Consider the following 17,442-nt stretch of genomic DNA (forward strand, 5'->3'; position numbering starts at 1 on the left):
AACATGGTTCTGTGAGATGTTAAAAGCTTGGAGCACAAGCTTAAGAGGTGTTAATAGTTTTAAAAGCAAGGTATTGCACGAATATAAATGAACCAATTTCTACATAAGATTTTGAAAAGCCTACAGAAAGCCTTGGGAAATATTATTCAAAATTAACTTAAGGGATTACAAGAAAGTCCAGCTCCTTGGAAGGGATCAAACCTCGATTCTTTTGGGGGTTTGTAGGCTTTCTGCTTTCATTCTTTTCTAGCTTTAAATATGAATTTTGGTCTTTATAATTAAAATATACTCTGTCATTATAGTCACAGTTTTTTTCTTCACTCTTCTGGGGAAACTTAGTACAGCTGATGATTTTACGTCATTAAAAGTGTAGAAATGGATTTTCTACTGATTGTGATTGCTGATGTGTATTCACCAGCACTGCTCAGAGACATAGAGAGAGGGGGATCTGTTCCGGCACTCCAGTCCACGTTCCAGTTACTGGGTGCAGACTGTTCGGCTCCTCCACTCGCTTGGCCCTGGGCCACCTGGCAGGCAAAGAAAGGTGCCCTTCCTGGCCCCGCTCAAACTGAATTGTGGCCATAGGCCTTGCAACCTGGAAACCCCAGCTTCTCATTTATCAACACAAGGATTATATCAGATATTTCATGTCACCTTGTTGGCCGTTTAAACGGCTATGCCATTAAACTGGAAAACCATTAGCATGTTAGATAGCCGTATAAAGCTACAGAAAAAATAGCACGGGCATGAGATGTGGAAGGAATGCATGCGAGCGTTCCCTGCCGCTGGATGGAGCGAGTGAAATGTGGTTCTAAGATATTATGTCAGAAAGACAACAGTTTATTGCTCCTTCCCAAGCCTTTGAAGAGCTTTTTCCATAAACAAATAAATAATGTGGAGAATTTGCTTTTCAGTGCAGCCAACTTGAAAAAATTTTAAGCTTGTTTTGATACTGCATGGCATTTCATTAATATGTGCACTTTTTCATGCCAAGCACTTTGATACTTCACCTCAATAAACAAAGGCCACAGTATTTTCCATGGCCAACTCGTTCTAAATGTGATTACACTTCCACTGGCTTCTTTTGGAATAGTTTGATTTATTTTGTCCTTAAGAGTACAGTACTCTCATGGATGCATGCTCCACCTCTTATCCAAGTTTGATGGAGTTCACTCCGGTTACTTTTAGCCTTTTATAGCATACAGACAAATAATTAGCTCCTCCTGCTTAGTAATAATCATACTTCTTTGACTATTAAAAAAGTGTTGATACCACTTTAACCTCATTGCATTGCAAAACATTTCAATGTATTTCCTTCCAGAAAATGGATGTGACAGACCACCACCAAATGTTACATAGTTGTAAAGTGGAATGAGCCTGACATGAATTTGTTCCGCCCTTTTTACTTTGATAATCCTGCATACAATCCAATGCAAGCAATTGGAAAATTTAGTCTATCTGTAATTAAGTTAAACTGAGTTAATGCAGGTGTCATAGGAGGTGTATTCAAGAACATTCTTAAAGAAAATAAAGACTTGGTAACACAGCAGACAGATAATCGAGAAAGTTTTAGAGAAAATCAATGCAATTTGGTTGTGAAACGATAGGAAAAAAACAATATGTCAAATTAGGAACATACCTTGGATCGCTTGTCAAGTTATCAGTTAAAAAGGCATAGTGCATAGCACAAAGGCAAAGCTGTTAACCCCCATTAACCTAAACTGACAACCAATCATAGAAAGAAAGATGTTTTTAGATCAACAGCCTAAAGGGCCGGTTATACTCCCATTTGTCGCAGTGAGCTTGTCGCAGATATTTTTGATTTATGCCCAAATTTGAAGCGTGGTCTGTGCTATGTTATTCCATGCCACAACGCAAGAGGGTCAATCACAAACTACCTGTGGGTCTAGATACAGCCGAGGCAGTGAGGAAGTGGGGGCAAGCTTGTGCGACAACAGAGGGATATAAGGGCACAAAAGAGCGTGGATACAGGTGGAAAAAGGGTCCCAGCGTTCTTGGCGCACCTCGCTCTTCTAGCTGGTCCATCTTCACAAGTCTTAGTCCACAATAGTGGTCATACAAACAAAACAAGCTGTTAAGGTACCAAACGGCAAAGACGCATAGTGTAGAGCGGATGTATATGGTGTACCAAAGTGGCTGCGGAAGAGGAGGGAGGCATATCTGCGTTCCCTGCGACACACATGCTGACCATCTGGTTTCTGATTGTGAACCAGGCCCTCGACACGGCCAACCCGGGTTCGAATCCGACCTGTGGTCCTTTGCTGCATGTCTCTCCCCTTCTCTCATACCCACTTTCCTGTCAGCCTACTGTTGGAAAAATGAGCCACTAGTGCTGCAAAAACTCAAAAAGAAAAAAAAAGGTTAATGGTAACACTGGTAGAGCTGCAGAGATCCACACCTCGACCAATTCAAAGGACAACTGTTAAACAAGCACTCAACATTACAATAGGGTGACCAAACGTCCGTATTTCCCGGGACATATCCGTATTTCACGTCCTGTCCCGGGCGTCCCGGGTTTTTTTAGAAAAGGAGGAAATGTCCTGATTTCACTGCGCACGACGCTCCGTGTGACGTAATCCCTGAGCCGCGTCAGTGCGGGCAGCCCTGTTCTTAATCAGAGGCTCTGTTCGAAAACCTGGGCTGTATCCTCCATGAACGCGGTCTACCTAGACTGGATCCTTCGAAGTCCTTGAAAATAAGGAGGCCGGAAGAGTTTTGTCTGTAAATTCGAACAGGTCTACCCTTCGGCGGGTTTTAACAGCTTATGCTCTGTTGCTTAGCAACCGTGAAAGTTGACACACAAAGCAGGAAAAGAATGAATACCGAGGTTTTCAAAACTGTTTGTTTATTTATTTATTTTGTTAAAAAGTTAAAGCGAACAAAGACTACACTCACAAGAATCCAGAGTGGAATAAAGGTTCCAACCACCGGGAGCAGGAACAAATAAAATCAAATGTAATGATAGAAACCTTAGTCAGTTAAATAACCTGCTGCTGTCATTCTGCACATCTCTGATGTTGCTGCTATTTTCAAATATCCATTACTGTAAAAATGTCCATAGCTGCATATTGGTTATTTATTCTCCAGTTTTATATTGTTAAAACACTTTACAGGATTGTATTGTTTATATTTTAACTCTTCCCTATTATGTTGTTCTTATACATTTTTCTAAGGTCCTCATTTGTGTGACCATTTTCAATAATCTTTTTGCTGCTGTAAATTTGCCCATTGTGGGACAATAAAGGGATTTTCTATACTATAAAAGGGTTAGAAATACATAAGTAAATCTAAACAATGTATTTATAAAAAATATATCTGCAAAATCTCTAATATTCAACAACAAAAAATACTTAGTTAAGCATATTGTGCAAAACAACAATAAAAAAATTAAACTCCTATCAGATTTATAGTTCGCACTTTGCAGATCTATTAGAATCTGTCCTTAAATTACAGCCAAACCCATTTACACAGTAACAGATAAAAACCTTTAGATAAATCAAAAATTACCGCCACATATCTGACTCAATAACCATTAAAACAACTATTTTCATTCATCTCAGACGGAACTATTCACAGAGTTGTATTATATTAAACTGAACTTCCAATTTTCACCACTGTTCTGAGCCAAGTAACATTTCCTCTGATCACGGAGCAAATCCCGATGATGAGACATTTGTTCTTTCAATCCATCCCCCCCCTCCAAGGTGTCCTGGTTTTCCCAAATGAAAATATGGTCACCCTACATTACAATGCATTTTTTAAAGAAAGCAAAATAACTGTTGGTTTGTTGCCTTGTTAGATGAGATAAAACATAAAGTTTGATGCAAAATGACATGCCATTTGGAAGATCAAACCGCTTATATTATTTCCTACCATACCATTATAGGCTAATTTAAATAAAACAAAGTAAAACTAAATAAATCATTTGAAAACAAACCCAATGGCATTGTTTTTTTGTTAGAAAAATGCAGTTAAAGTTCCTAATAAATTGAAATGATTTTTGTACTTAAAATTAAACAAAATAAATCAATTAAAAGTTACTTATCTAGATGATACTGTTGTGCTGGCCACATATTGTTTTGATCAATTATTGGTTGTTTCTCTTTATTTTGCCAATTTCAGGACCAGACAAGCGCCCCAAACACCCAGGTATCCACAAAACCCTCCAACTGTCCATCTTCAAGCTTACAAGTTTGGCCAAGTCTCAGCCAAAGCGAGATCTGTGTCAGTCCTGGTTTTGTTCCAAAGCCACCCAGTAGTGCACGAGAGGGACAGGTCAGGAAAACGGCAACGAAACGACTGATCAAGTAAGTCAAGACCCAAAGATAAATGAAAGAATAAATCTATATATTTTTCAAACATTAATGGCAATAGGATGGCAGTTTTGGCCACCTGCTTCTGAAACAAGACGGTGCTCATGAGATCACTGAATTCAAGCGGATACAGCTAATGCTAATGAGAGTCAGAAAATGTGCATAATGGACTATTTCCAGCCTTTTGGCCTCTGGCTCTATCTGCCTGTTCGGTAAACAGCCTCATCATGGGGCCTGATTTCTGCCTGAACCATAAACAGAATCTGGTTCAGTGAAAGGGCCTGGAGTTCGGGCTCTGGGCTCCATTTAAATCCTGTTTAGTTTGGAGATAAGGTGAAGAGTACAGAAGGAAAAATAAAAAGGAAAGGGGTGAAACTGGGCTCAACTGCCAGTTATTTCCCTTGCTAATTTTATGACTGTGTTTCTAAAACATCCAAATTACACAACAGCAGCAAGCCCATGTGATGAGGGCTGATTGTTTGTTTAAAGCGTGCTGGCAAAGACCTTTCCAGTGTTGTTTAATGTGGAAGAGGAATGGCACCACAGGGTGGCTTAGCTGCAAATTATCCAAAAAATCTATCTGGCAGTTCATTTTTTGTGTGTGTTATTTTAACTCATTTCATTTATTCCAACTGAGATTGAGTTAAACACCTGCACATTTAGAGTGTTGCCACTTTGGACGAACTGTACTTGGCATTAAAAGAGTTAATAGAGCAGAGAATGGCTAATATAGAACGGAGAGCTGTGTAGGTGCTGTATTTGCTCCTGTGTGTGTGTCTTCCTGGCAGTTGCTGTGTTTACCTTCTGCATGTGGAATTCCAGAGCCCCCCTCACACTCCGCTCTGTCCTGCATTTTTGTGGCCTACCAGTGTGACAGGGGAGAGTGTGGGAAAAACGGAAGCTTCAGGAGCAAAAAAAAAAAAAAAGAGCTCTGATGGAAACAATGGAAAGAGAGAATAAAGAGATGAGAAAATCAAGAATGACAGAGAAAAGTAAGCTCCATCCGGAAGAAAGGAGATGATTGTTTCCAGAAAACGGAAGGATAATGAGTTGCTTCCCCATTTTTCCAGCGCTCTTTTTCAGGGCAACTCTATACCTTTGTTATTGAGGCACATCTGAAACGTATCCCAGCGCCAGGCTAATCCTCTCCAACTTATAATAGCATCACTGTGCTGAATGCATTCAAAGAGTTCAAGGTTGTCCAGCTCTGCAAACACCGTCCTATATCAAATTGTAAAAACCACTGTTTGATACACACATATTCCATCCCTTGTTCCCTTGAATTTTCCATGAACAGTGCACTGCAATTCTCTGTGAAGGTCTAACACATAAAACTCTTTAGTAGGCCGCCCACAATAGTTTTATCTGGAATCCCAATTCTTTTTTCAGGTTTAGCTTTGACTGCCTTGCAAAAACTTTTATACCCCTTCAACTTTTGTATTGTGTGATTGTCAAGCGGAAGAAAAAATATCTATGGTTCTCAAGGAGCCCACTTAACTCAAATATCCCTGAATAAAATCCCAACCTTCTTTATAAGTCGCCTAATCAGTTAATAGAGTCCTGGTGAGTAATTTAATCCAAGGATACGTCCAGTTGTTCTATGAAAGCCTCTTGAAGACCAAGAAACGCAGCAAACAGGTCAGGAATGACGTAGAGACCTATGAGGCAGTAAGGTTATAAAACCAGTTTTAAGCTCTTTACATCTCACATAGCGTCTCTATTCACCTAAACTGACAGGCCAGCAAACAAAACCTACCTATAATGCCTCTCTGAAGGTGCTAAAGATAATTAAAAACTAGAGTGATCAAAAACCTGGGGATTTGGCAGTTTGCCACAAGCCATGTAAAGGTCAGAATAAGATGCTGTGGGTAGATAAGACCAGATTGTTAGTTTTTTTTTTCGTGCAAAACTCTAAGTGATCAAGGGAAAAGAACAATGAACATGATCTTAAATACAGCATCATGCTCTTGGAATGCTTTCCTTGATCATGGACAGGGCAGCGGCCCTAAAAGCTGGCAAAACAGATGGATAACATGTAGCTCTAAGGTTTAGTTCTGCACATTATCAATGTGAGACTACTCTTGTTGAATCAGATCTAGGAACTTAAAGCAAACCTTTGAGCTGTTTGGGTGAAGGGACACCTATTGCCCACCCACCAAACCTTGGTTTTAGCCTGTTACAATAAAAATTAAATAGACACCATGAGAATCTACATCAGACAAAAACATATATCTCATGCTGTTCCTCTTTAGTGGATTCTGACAAAACAGAAGTTGACCCCCCCACCTTCTTCAAATCAGAACAAATTGGTGTCAAACGTTTGTGCTACATTTGTGCTGGTTTGTGCAGCAAACATTTTCGTTTGTGCCGCTATCATTTTTTTACAGTTTAAAATTACAGAATCATAGGTTAGCAACTTATAATTTATATGAAATTCAGAGTTTCAGAATGAACAAATGTTCACTGACCTTTGATGGCTTCTACAAACAATTATTATTAAAATGATAGCAGTATAAAAAAATGTATATATTTTAAAATATGCATTTTTAAATGTGTATATATTTCAAATATTTTATATTTAAAATTAATTTTTACATTTTATATTTTTGTATGGCAAAAATGTTCATTTGTACTGCTATCATTTCAATGATATTAAATATATTTTGTAGAGGTCATCAAAGATCAGGTAACATCTGTTTTTGCTGCACAAACCAGCTCAAACAGAGCTGAGTTAATTGACACCCACTTTGCCTCATTAGAAGAAGTTGGGTGGGGGGGGGGGCTGGTTGACCTTTGATGACCTCTAGAAACATCTCTTTATATCTTTAAAATGATAGCGGCACAAACTAAAATTTTTGCTGCACAAACCAGCACTAACGTAGCACAAACGTTTGACACCAATTTTGTCTGATTTGAAGAAGGTGGTGGGGGGGGGCAACTTCACTTAGGTGATGCATCTTTCTGAGCTGCCATGTTTTATGGATTCCTGTGTGTTTGTGATCACACAGATACTGTAAAGTTTAGCTTTCAGGCAAGGTTAGCTGGCCTGAGCAAAGAGAGGTAGATGGAGCTAAGCACAGAACAATATGGTAAGAAAATGCTGCAGAAGCTGCCAACTCTAGACCTTTAGTGGGACAATGACTCAGTGCACACAGCCAGAGCTACAATGAAATTGTTTAGATCAAAGCATGCTCATGTAGCAGAGGGACGCAGTATAAGGCTGGACCTATGTTCCATTAAGAATCAAGTTCACATACTGTATGTTCTCAATCTAATCTGACAGAGTTGGATCTGTTTTATAAAGAGGAATCTACATCAATTTAAGTGTCCAATGTCCAAAGTTGGTAGAAACAAATCAAATAGACTGTTATCTATACGTCAAGAAAAGTGGATCAATGTTATTTGAGTCAGGTGGACAGAAAGCAAATATTTGCCAAATGTTTGCCATTTTTAATTATTATTAAAAAAAATGAATATGAATGCATCCCTTTTCCACAGCTTAACAATCACTCTGTTTTGCCAGCCTCTCACCGGAAATCCCTGGAAAATACCTTGTCATTTGTGGTTGTTTTGTTACTAACAAGAAAAAAAAGCTTAATAGGGCATGATTCCTTCTAACATAGTGGAGCTATACGAATGAAAAAAACTTTCAGCTCTTGTGTTTAAGCCCAGTCGCCAAAGAGCATGCTCAGTTGAAGCAACTGCGCAGCTTAGTGGTATCATACTTAGCAGGGCAGGGACCTCTCGCCGCTCTATCAACATACCACAGCTGCCAACCTGAAGGGCTGCAAAGACTCAGAGTGGAATGACTTCAGTGAAGGCTTTGAAAGCAGCAATTTGTTACACAAATAAATGAGCCTGTTTGGTATTTTGTTTGCAGGGTTTGGTTAGTCACAGCTGTAACTACGGAAACCCACGCTGTCGTGTGGCATTACTAATAGGGTGACAATTATACCAGCGCCATTAATGTCAGCCTCGCTGCTGCTCTCACTCCCTATTAATCAGACGCAGCAGTAGTTGTTTTCATAGAATGCTGCATACACACAGAAGCCTCCAAACGTGTGTTTATGGTTAAACTTTATCCCCTATTGGTCAGGGCGGAATCACATTAGGGACATACTACTGGCTTGAACACAAGAACCGTAGATCTGTGTCTGTTAGAATTTCTAGTAGAGGTTTGTGCACACACTGCAGATTCAGAATCAGTTCTCCACTGCAGCTCTTCTGGCTGCTCTGACTCTTAAAGTGACAGAGTGAGAGACTGTTGACAAAGAAAGTGATGTGAAAGGACCCGGAGGTCAAGCATCCCCCTCCTCGCCCTGTCGATGTGAAAGGGGCTGCTTCCTGTCGAGGTATGCCACGCTTAAAGTGGGCCAGTTCTATTTGTGGTTGTGTAATGGTATGAAAGAACAACTGTGCAGCCCCTTACAAGGAGGCAGTGTGTACCCTCATTACCTTATTAATGCTCCTTTGGCATGCTGCTGTTATGGGGCGAGAGGTTAATGCCAGCTAAGCTTTATTTATTGTTCCCCCTAAAAATGCTCAACAGATTTAATGCATAAGGTTACAGACGTGTCTGCTCATGCTTTATGCTTCGGTAGCTGTTTTAATAGTGTGCTTCTGGAAAACACTGCTCTCACTGTGCAATTATTTGAAAAGAGGTATTTAATTTCTTTTCTATAATCTTTAGACTTGCTCATTAAGCCATGGAAGGTAAATAAACAACTTGATTTGCAAATTACTCTACGCGTTCTCTATGTTTGTAATCTCTTCTTACAGCCGGACTCGGTCAGTAATCGCCAGCGTATTCTAGCCGGAGTGATAATCGCATCACTTTGGACAAGGAGCAGGAATTTCTCTCCTTCTTGTCACAATAGCTCTGGAGAGGCACTCAGTAAACACTTAGCCTCACCAGGCTCCACCGACTGCACAGAAAGAGCTTCATTTCAATCCGAGTCCGCTTCGCTCATGTCAGAGGGCTCAAACACACCCACAAACAATCCCAAAGAGAAATTCATTTTAAGTTTTGACATTTAGTTCCACAGAATCCTTGGAGGACTGGAGAAGAAAATAGTCCTACGGATATTTATATATATATTTTTTAAGAATAATCACTTTCAGTCTTTCATACTTGAGCTGTTTCTGATTAACAGGCAGATGTCCTCTGAGAGTTCAGCCAGTGGTTCCATATCAAGCGGCCAGCAGGTGGTCTACAAGGCCAATTGCGGTAAAACAGGTGGGTTTGATGTTGCAGTTCTACATGAACATATGCTCTACATTTTACCACAGTCCTCAGCTGGGGAAAGTTATTCCTCTCTACCCCAGTGTCATTGTCATGGGTCTGATTACAGCAGACACAGTGGACATTCCCCATTGAGAACTGATAAACGCAACTCGATATTTTTATCATACTCCTTCTTTCTCAGACACTCAATGTTACAATGTATAGCATTGTTTAAGTTGAGATTAACAGTGAAACATAGTTGTAACCTAGTTACTAGAGTGAACTTTGATTGACATCTGTTGTAAAGCCCATTTCCTGAATCAGCAAATGCTGTAAAATGTCAAAGAAACTGTTGAATTATCAGCTGATTCTTTAAAGCTTTATACTTCGATGGTTAAGAAGTATTGGAGATTTTATTATTTTCCATACAGTAGATTTGTGGTAAAATAAATTTGCACTGATTGAGTTTAGCTCATAAATATTGCTGATTCCATATTTAAAATCTAAACTAGATAGAAGTTTCTCTCTTATATTTATACTTTAAAGTGGTCCAGACTTAGATGTCCTAATTTCATCGTGAAGAAGGATGAATTAATCACGTTAATCTGATTCATCTCTCAGAATCACCTTAACGTCACCCATAATAAAAATGGAACCAAGGGCAGCCATTGTTCTCCGTACTGCTTTTAGTGGAGGATGTTTTTTTCCAGATGGATCATCAAAATAAATTGTCCTCCCAATTGTCAATCATTCTGGTGATATGTTTACGTAAGGCCATCCTACGTGCTCATCCCCATTTTCACTTACCAGCGGTGAGTCTGACATAGTGGAAAAATTGTATATCTCCTTGTAAGCTTGTATGAGCGATGAGAACAGCATCTTTTAAACAGAGCGTTCATCAGGAGAAATGGGCTCGTGCCTGCTCTCTAACACGTTTAATAGACACCCGCTCCCTGTACCAAACCCTGTTCACGGTGCATGCACCTTTTCTTTTTTTAAGTGGAGAGGTAAAACTAGCGAAAAATCCTCCATTATACCTTTAAGGAAACATTTCTCCATCTTTGACAACAATAAGCTTGCATAACCTTAGACTGATCAAAGCCTTTAAACAGTAACCCACTTAACAAATATGAAATACCTCTTTAAACCTTTAACTGGCGAACTGATATAAAGCCCTCTGAAGCGTTTCAGGGCAGGATCAGTATTCCCAAATGTTTGCCAGAAATTCAATAAAATGTAAATCACCACCTCTACCTAAGATTTATGCGAAAAACAGTTTATATCCTGGAATGTGGGGATTTAAAATGTGGGAAGAGAAAAAAACTTCCCTGAATAGAAATTTTAAGTTTGGTTGTTCATTACAAGTGCATCACTTGTTCAAGGTCCGATGTTTCTGGAAAGATAAGTGGGCATAATAGTAAAGAGGTATTATATTTCATTTAAATAAAATCCAGGTTTACAGTCTGCTTGGTCATTCCCTCATGTTGACCATTCCCATGCATGCACAGCTACTGCTCTTTTCAAAGGGCAAATGTTGCGCCGACTTTGTGGGTTCCACAGCTCACATGTGTGCAGTCATTTACACAGCTCTGTGCCTCATTGCAGGGATGATGATGTCAGGAAGTTTGCTCACATCTGTTTGTCTGATTATACGTTTTTTCCAACGATCTGCTATACATTAGTATCAGCAGATCCTTTACATCATGTCATTTTGTCTGCCCTGAGATCACCATAATGGAAATATACAGTAGCCATGCATAAACCCCCACCCCTTCCCCTCTGTGCCCCTCTCATACCCCTCACAAACGCATCCAAAAAAAACTTGGTGTCTCTTTGTGGTGAAATATTCCTTTTTGTTCTCCTTTTTCCCACTGCCCACAAGCGAAGAATGCTGGCTGAGCTCAACAAACATCTTATAAACTCATAAATTACTGTAATTGGATCCTTCGGGAGCAGCATCTAAATTTCTTGAATGCACTTTTTCCATCATTCAGGATTTACAGGTTCGGGAGGGTTTGTCTTTTCTTTCTTTCAAAAAAGCCTCAGCTTCTATAGCTTACAGAAAATACAGGAAATGTTATTTATTGTTTTGCCTTTTATTTATTTTTATTGCCGAGTGTCAAGTTGATCCATTAAAACTTAAATACACACTGGAACACCCAACCAATGGTTAAATTCCTGAACCATTGCTGATTTGATTTCTGGATCAAAAACAGCAACTTTTGCCCAAGTTTCAAACATCTGCCATGGCCGGTCCCTTTCAGGATCTAGGAATATATTAGAAGGATGAACAAAGACTCAATCATAAGCAGGGACCTGCAGGAACACCTGTGTTACTGTCCACAGTAAAACGACTTTTACCAAGGACATACAAAGAAGCATCTGCACCAAAATTGTGACTCAATAAGCCACATTTTCTGGAAACAAAAAAAAAAGAATACAAGGAGTACAACTTAATGAATATTGAATTTGTTGTAGTGACAAGATGAATGCTTGGAAGAGAAAAAGCTGTACACAGTTTAAAGCTTGGTGATGGTAGGATCACTCTGTGGGTCAGTTTTACTGCCAGTTATACAAACGCATGCAGAATTTGGATGCCATATGGAACTACCTAAAAATAACGTCCAACTTTATCTCAATTTAAGCTAGATGGGTAAAACTTGGATACAACGTGGTGTTTCACCTTGATAACAATTAAATGCCATCAGAAGGGCTTTCAGGACACGCCTGGCTGCCATTAAGCTCCTGGAATGACCTCAACCTAAACTTCATCATGCTTGTGGACTTTTCGTAAAGGTCTGGCACTTTGCCAGGAAACCAAACAGTTTGAATGAGCTCTATTAGATCTGTCAGGAAGAGTGATTACATATTCAGTCTGAACTATGCCAGGCTTGCAGATAGCTACAAAAAGCATAATAATAGCAGGGACATATAGGTTAACCCTTCCATGTTTCCTAAGAAAATTACATTTTGAAAATCCATTGTGAGCATATGCATCTGCAACGCTTATTGGTGGTTGCTGGTTTTTCATCACAGAGAGAACATGTAGTGTAAGAGGGACTCACGGTGGCGATTTAAAGGGAAGAAGGCTGTTAGAATGGGCGCAGTCTCTGTGCAGAAGAGAAGTGCATCAGGTCTTTCTGCCTTTGTAGCAAGATGACTGAGTACCCCTGATTGACTCTGACAGGCAGTTAGAGCGAGTCCAAATGGAGAACATTCTCTATGATCAGCTGTCACCCATCGTTAATCACACTCTCCCTTTATCTCTCTCCTGTGCGCCTTTTTAATCTCTGCCTCTCGGTGCTCATACGGCTCTCCCTCTATGCCCTGAAAATTTCTCCGACTCGTTCACGTCAACCTCCCCTCCTTCTCCCCCCTCCTCCCCTGTGTTGATTTTAGACATGACACGAGGGCACGGTTCTGATGAGGACCCACCAAAGCTTACAAAACTACATTATATCCACCACATGTGTTTTACAATGCTTCCCTTGAGGTTCCCTTGAAGTTCTCTGCTCTCTACTGTTGGTAACTGTGTGGAGATTTATTGCTCAAGCCTGAGAAGGAAATGAATGCAGCATTTGTGCCACTTTAATGGGGGTCTGATCGTGTTAGAACAAATAGCCTAAGCCTCTCTCTATCAAAGTAGGTCTGTGTGGAGCATTGGGAAAGCAGGCTTGCTACTTCCCACATGTATTAGGCAATTTACTCCTGGAATCATCATACAACATACTCCAGTAGGTTTAAGGGAAAACTCTGCCTTGCAAAAGTATTGGTTTTGTTGGGACTTTTATGTGTTAGACCAACACAGAGTAGGGCATAGCGAAATAGGAGAATGCGTGAAAAGGACAATGTTTTAAACAATCAGTAAAGGTGTTTTATGCCTATGTGTTAAGTCTCTTTTATCTGATGCCCCTTAATAAGCAGATTCAAACATAGTTGTGAGTTTGATGAGCGTTTGTGTCCCTTCATATAACCCTTATTTGCTGCAATCAAATTCTTACTGATCCATCTTTGCAAAACAAAAATAAAAATACTCAATTATCAGCTAGGACCAACAAAGTAAATAAATGAATATAATTCCTTGATCTGATTAATTTGCCATTTCACTGAATACTTTGAACCTTTAAAGTTGGAAGATAGAGGTTCATGGCACCCATTCTAACAGTCTCTTTAAATCGCCACTAAAAGTGAATTTACAAGCTGGAAAGTTTCCCAAACCCAATATGGCTGCTTGGTATTTAAGGTATTAACCACTGCCTGTAGGAATTGCTAAGTTGACCCTCTGATAATTAGTTTCTCTTTAGCTTTCCTGCATGCAGTAATATACAACAACATTCAATGAGGATGTATCAGCAGTGAAATATTCTGTTTGCTTATGCTGCTAACAGTAGTCAACATGGTCACTGAACATTATCAGACCAGAGCTTGGTTTCTAGAAGCACCTCTTCTTGGTTTTGTGCCTTCCACTTCAGTTTTTACAGATGTTTTTATTTTCTTATGTTATGTGTGCCTGATAATACCACAAAGAGCAGCCTAATCACTAGTCCTACATTTGTCACACCTTGAGAGTCATGGATCTAAACCAATCTATTGTCTCTCTGGCTATATGTTTATGGTGGTTGTGCTCTGCAACAGGTGCAAACTGTTTGCAGATTTTCTCTTTGTTTAGTCCCATCTATCTGATCATCAACTCTGACCTGCTTTTGTGGCTGTGATAAGGAAATGAATCCCCAGAGCATGCTGCTATCACCACCATGTTTGTGGGAATGTTGTCTCCAGGTTGTCGGGCAGTGTCAGTCTTTGCGACATGTACCCTTACAAGCACCCTTTGCATGACAAAGTATAAGAAGAAAATCCCTTGCCTTTCTTCAAATCTCTTTTTAAAGAAGCCATATTTCTTTGAGGAACACACAACTAAAAGTTGCCATTTAAACATTTTTACCAGCTTGAGGGTCAATCTTTGTTTTTTCTTTTGGATGTTTCACAAAGAAGTGGAGGTAATGTATTTGTATACCACAATTGTTAAGAGTTTTTTTGGTTAAATATCTTTGAAATATGTATCAATTTCCTTCCTGTCAGAACCACTGACTGTCTTGTGGTCATTCAGGAAAGTTTGAAAAAAATACACCAAGGCCTGTGAGAAAATGTTGCAGGTTTATAGGTTTGGAGGACTCATGAAAGGCAGCGAAAGTTTATCTTGTGTCATTTTGATTTTAACAGGAAATATTGCATCTCCCTCTTTCATTTGCTGAGCCGAAGGAACCCACTTCCAGTAGTTATATCCTCATACTCAAAGTCAGGGAGATGTTTTTCTTTTTCAGCTCAGTCAGGCCCCAAAGTGTAAAAGAGCACCAAAACAAACAATTTGCAGAGAGGGGAATGAAAGACCTAGTGTTTGGGAGCACAAACACAGCAGCTTGGAGTTTGCTTGGAATGCCGTTTCCTGCAGGATATCTGGCTGAGCGCCAGCCGATAAGGTGAGGGCTTCAGGCGCTGTGAGCATGAAAGCAGTAAGAAAAAAAAAAAGAATATTGAGTACACTTACTGAACTGATCAGCTGGTAACCTTCTCAACCATAAGTAATAGAAAAGTAAAACAGACAATTTAACACCATGATCTCAACTGTAAAATATCTTCCTGGTTAGACTAATGTTTTACTTGTAGAGGCATTTCAGAGACATTTAAAGTAGCTTCCTTGTTTTGTTGCTCTCCAGGTCTTTCTGCACACGGCAAGCTGTTCCAGAGCCAGGAGCCCTCCCACAGATGACATGAAGAGGATCTTGTGCACGTCCTGCTATTCTGCAGGCCTGACAGGTGTCTATGCATGTAACGGCATTTCACAGTGATATTCTGGGAAAGGACAACAGATTAAAGTATGCCTAACATCGAACAGCATCCTATTAATTCTGCTGCCAGAGACATGCAAGGCTAGGAACGCCAAGCTTTGACGCAGGTCGGGATTTAGTTGCACAGCTCCAACTCCAACACCCCCAACCGCTTCATCGCCCTTGGCCACAGTCCGTCTACATCCTAGCAGCTGCCCGCTCTCATTCTCTCCATGCCACCGAAGCCACAGGAAGGTTTCACTGACAGATAGCCTTCAGCAGATGGGTCTGCAAGACCTGTTGGTGTGTGCACCTCTGGCTGTGTAACTACATCTCTCCAACCAAGCCCCAACTGGATGTAGAAAAGGGTAATGAGAGACTTTTGGTGATTTTTCTTTTTCACAAGTATTGTTAGCACTGAATAGGTAGCTTCTTACGTTACTGCAGCACTTGGTGAACATGAAAGAATCTTTCATGTGTGGTTTCCAACATTACTCTGTCCTCTTATTCTAAAAGCCATACAGCTGCCAAAGCTCTGACCTTTGCCTGAGGACAAGTAAAAGTATAGCTTCCTTCATATACAAGCTTACAAGCTGAAGGGGTTTTTGCCTTGTCTCTTGATTTTGAAGTGCAGCGGTCTCAGTTCTCAATCTAACCTGTAATTTTTTTGCTGTAAATGTTGTAAACAAGTTGTTGACGTTCTTAAGTGGAGAGATTAAATTCGATGTGATTAATCCATTCTCTTTTTGCACATCACATATTTTGTGGAAGTTGACTGACAATTAAATTGAAGCTACAACAAAAAAAAAGGATATTAGGTTTATGAGCAATATTGTAAAAGTACACCTCCCTCCTTTATTTATTTTCTATCTTCTTTAGATAACCCTAATATTTTCACAGGTTTTTTAAAGGTCTATTTAAATTAGTTTCAACCTTAGCTGCTTTCTACAGTACAGAGTCAGTATCTGACCATTTTTAAACACTGTTAAAGCCCCTCATTTCCTTGAGTCATTCTGCCATGAATTCACCTTTAAACTGAAGATATTAAACCAGTGTTGTATTACATACTAAACTACAAGTTGGTGAAGAATCACTTTCAATTTGGTCTGGTAGAGACTTTGTTGCCAGCAGCCTGTCATAAAGCACCTATTTAGTTCTAATTTCTTAAGGCTGAATCAATGAGAGATCACATGGTTTGACAGATAAAATTTGATTTTAGATGCCAGTGAAATAATTCTTGGAGTATTTAGTTCAGTTCTTGGCTAACAGTAGATATTCAGCCTAAGGATGATTTATTTTCCTGCATTTTAAGCTTTAGATTTTAAAAATGGTTTAACTAAAGGAAATAATTTAAGCCTTTCTCTTCTTCCATCCAACATTTATCCATTTCAGTCAAAAAAAATAAAAATAAAAACACTGCCACATTAACCATCATGGTCAAAGAAATAAAAGAGCCAAGATCCAAAGAAAACTATAAGACCTTCAGAAAGCTTTTTCATCAGGAATTCAGAGAAAAAAACGAAGAAAGTTTAAAGATCACAAAGAAAAATGAAATGGTGTCATTTTTTTTTACCCCTACCTTAGTGTGATGCCTAAAATCTTAGGATTTTAGGTGTCTTGTAAAAGTTTTAATGCCCCTTTTTTTCTTTTCACAAGTTGTTATGATGATGTTATGATTGAAGGAAGTCACAAGTGTTTTTAAAAATCTTATTTAAATACAATGTGTGTCCATTTCTGTTTATCCGTCATTACTTTAATATCCCTAAATAATTTACAATGCAACTATAAAAGCCCTCAGAAGTCAGAAAGTTGTTGTAGAAGGTCACATAAAAAAACACCTTTTGAGGGCCAAGGACAGAGAGATTGGAGATAGAACTGCTGAGATGTTATAAAACAATCTAGTGAGCTTTTGACATACAGCAAATCACTGGTTAATCTATCATAGAAAAATGGAAAGAGAACGATATACTGTAGCTGCAGACCTAGCAAAATATGATTGTCTACCTATAGTGACACACAGAGTAAGGAGAGCTTTCATCCAAATGCTCAAGGTAACTAA

General features: G+C 39.4%; 1 protein-coding gene across 3 annotated transcripts in view; it reads left to right on the top strand.

The window, feature by feature from the left end:
* Positions 1-16,345, top strand: part of ttll5 (tubulin tyrosine ligase like 5) — a 78,318-nt gene extending 61,973 nt beyond the window's left edge. For all 3 annotated transcript variants that reach the window (XM_015386816.1, XM_015386818.1, XM_015386817.1), the window contains 3 exons: positions 4,144-4,328; positions 9,488-9,570; positions 15,273-16,345. In XM_015386816.1, coding sequence (XP_015242302.1) covers positions 4,144-4,328; positions 9,488-9,570; positions 15,273-15,325 — 321 coding nt within the window. In that variant the 3' untranslated portion in view covers positions 15,326-16,345. The remainder of the gene's footprint in view (positions 1-4,143; positions 4,329-9,487; positions 9,571-15,272) is intronic.
* The last annotated feature ends 1,097 nt before the right edge of the window (positions 16,346-17,442 follow it).

This window comes from Cyprinodon variegatus, unplaced genomic scaffold (genome assembly GCF_000732505.1).
Source record: "Cyprinodon variegatus isolate N-32 unplaced genomic scaffold, C_variegatus-1.0 Scaffold379, whole genome shotgun sequence".
In the NCBI taxonomy this organism is placed as follows: Eukaryota; Metazoa; Chordata; class Actinopteri; order Cyprinodontiformes; family Cyprinodontidae; genus Cyprinodon; species Cyprinodon variegatus.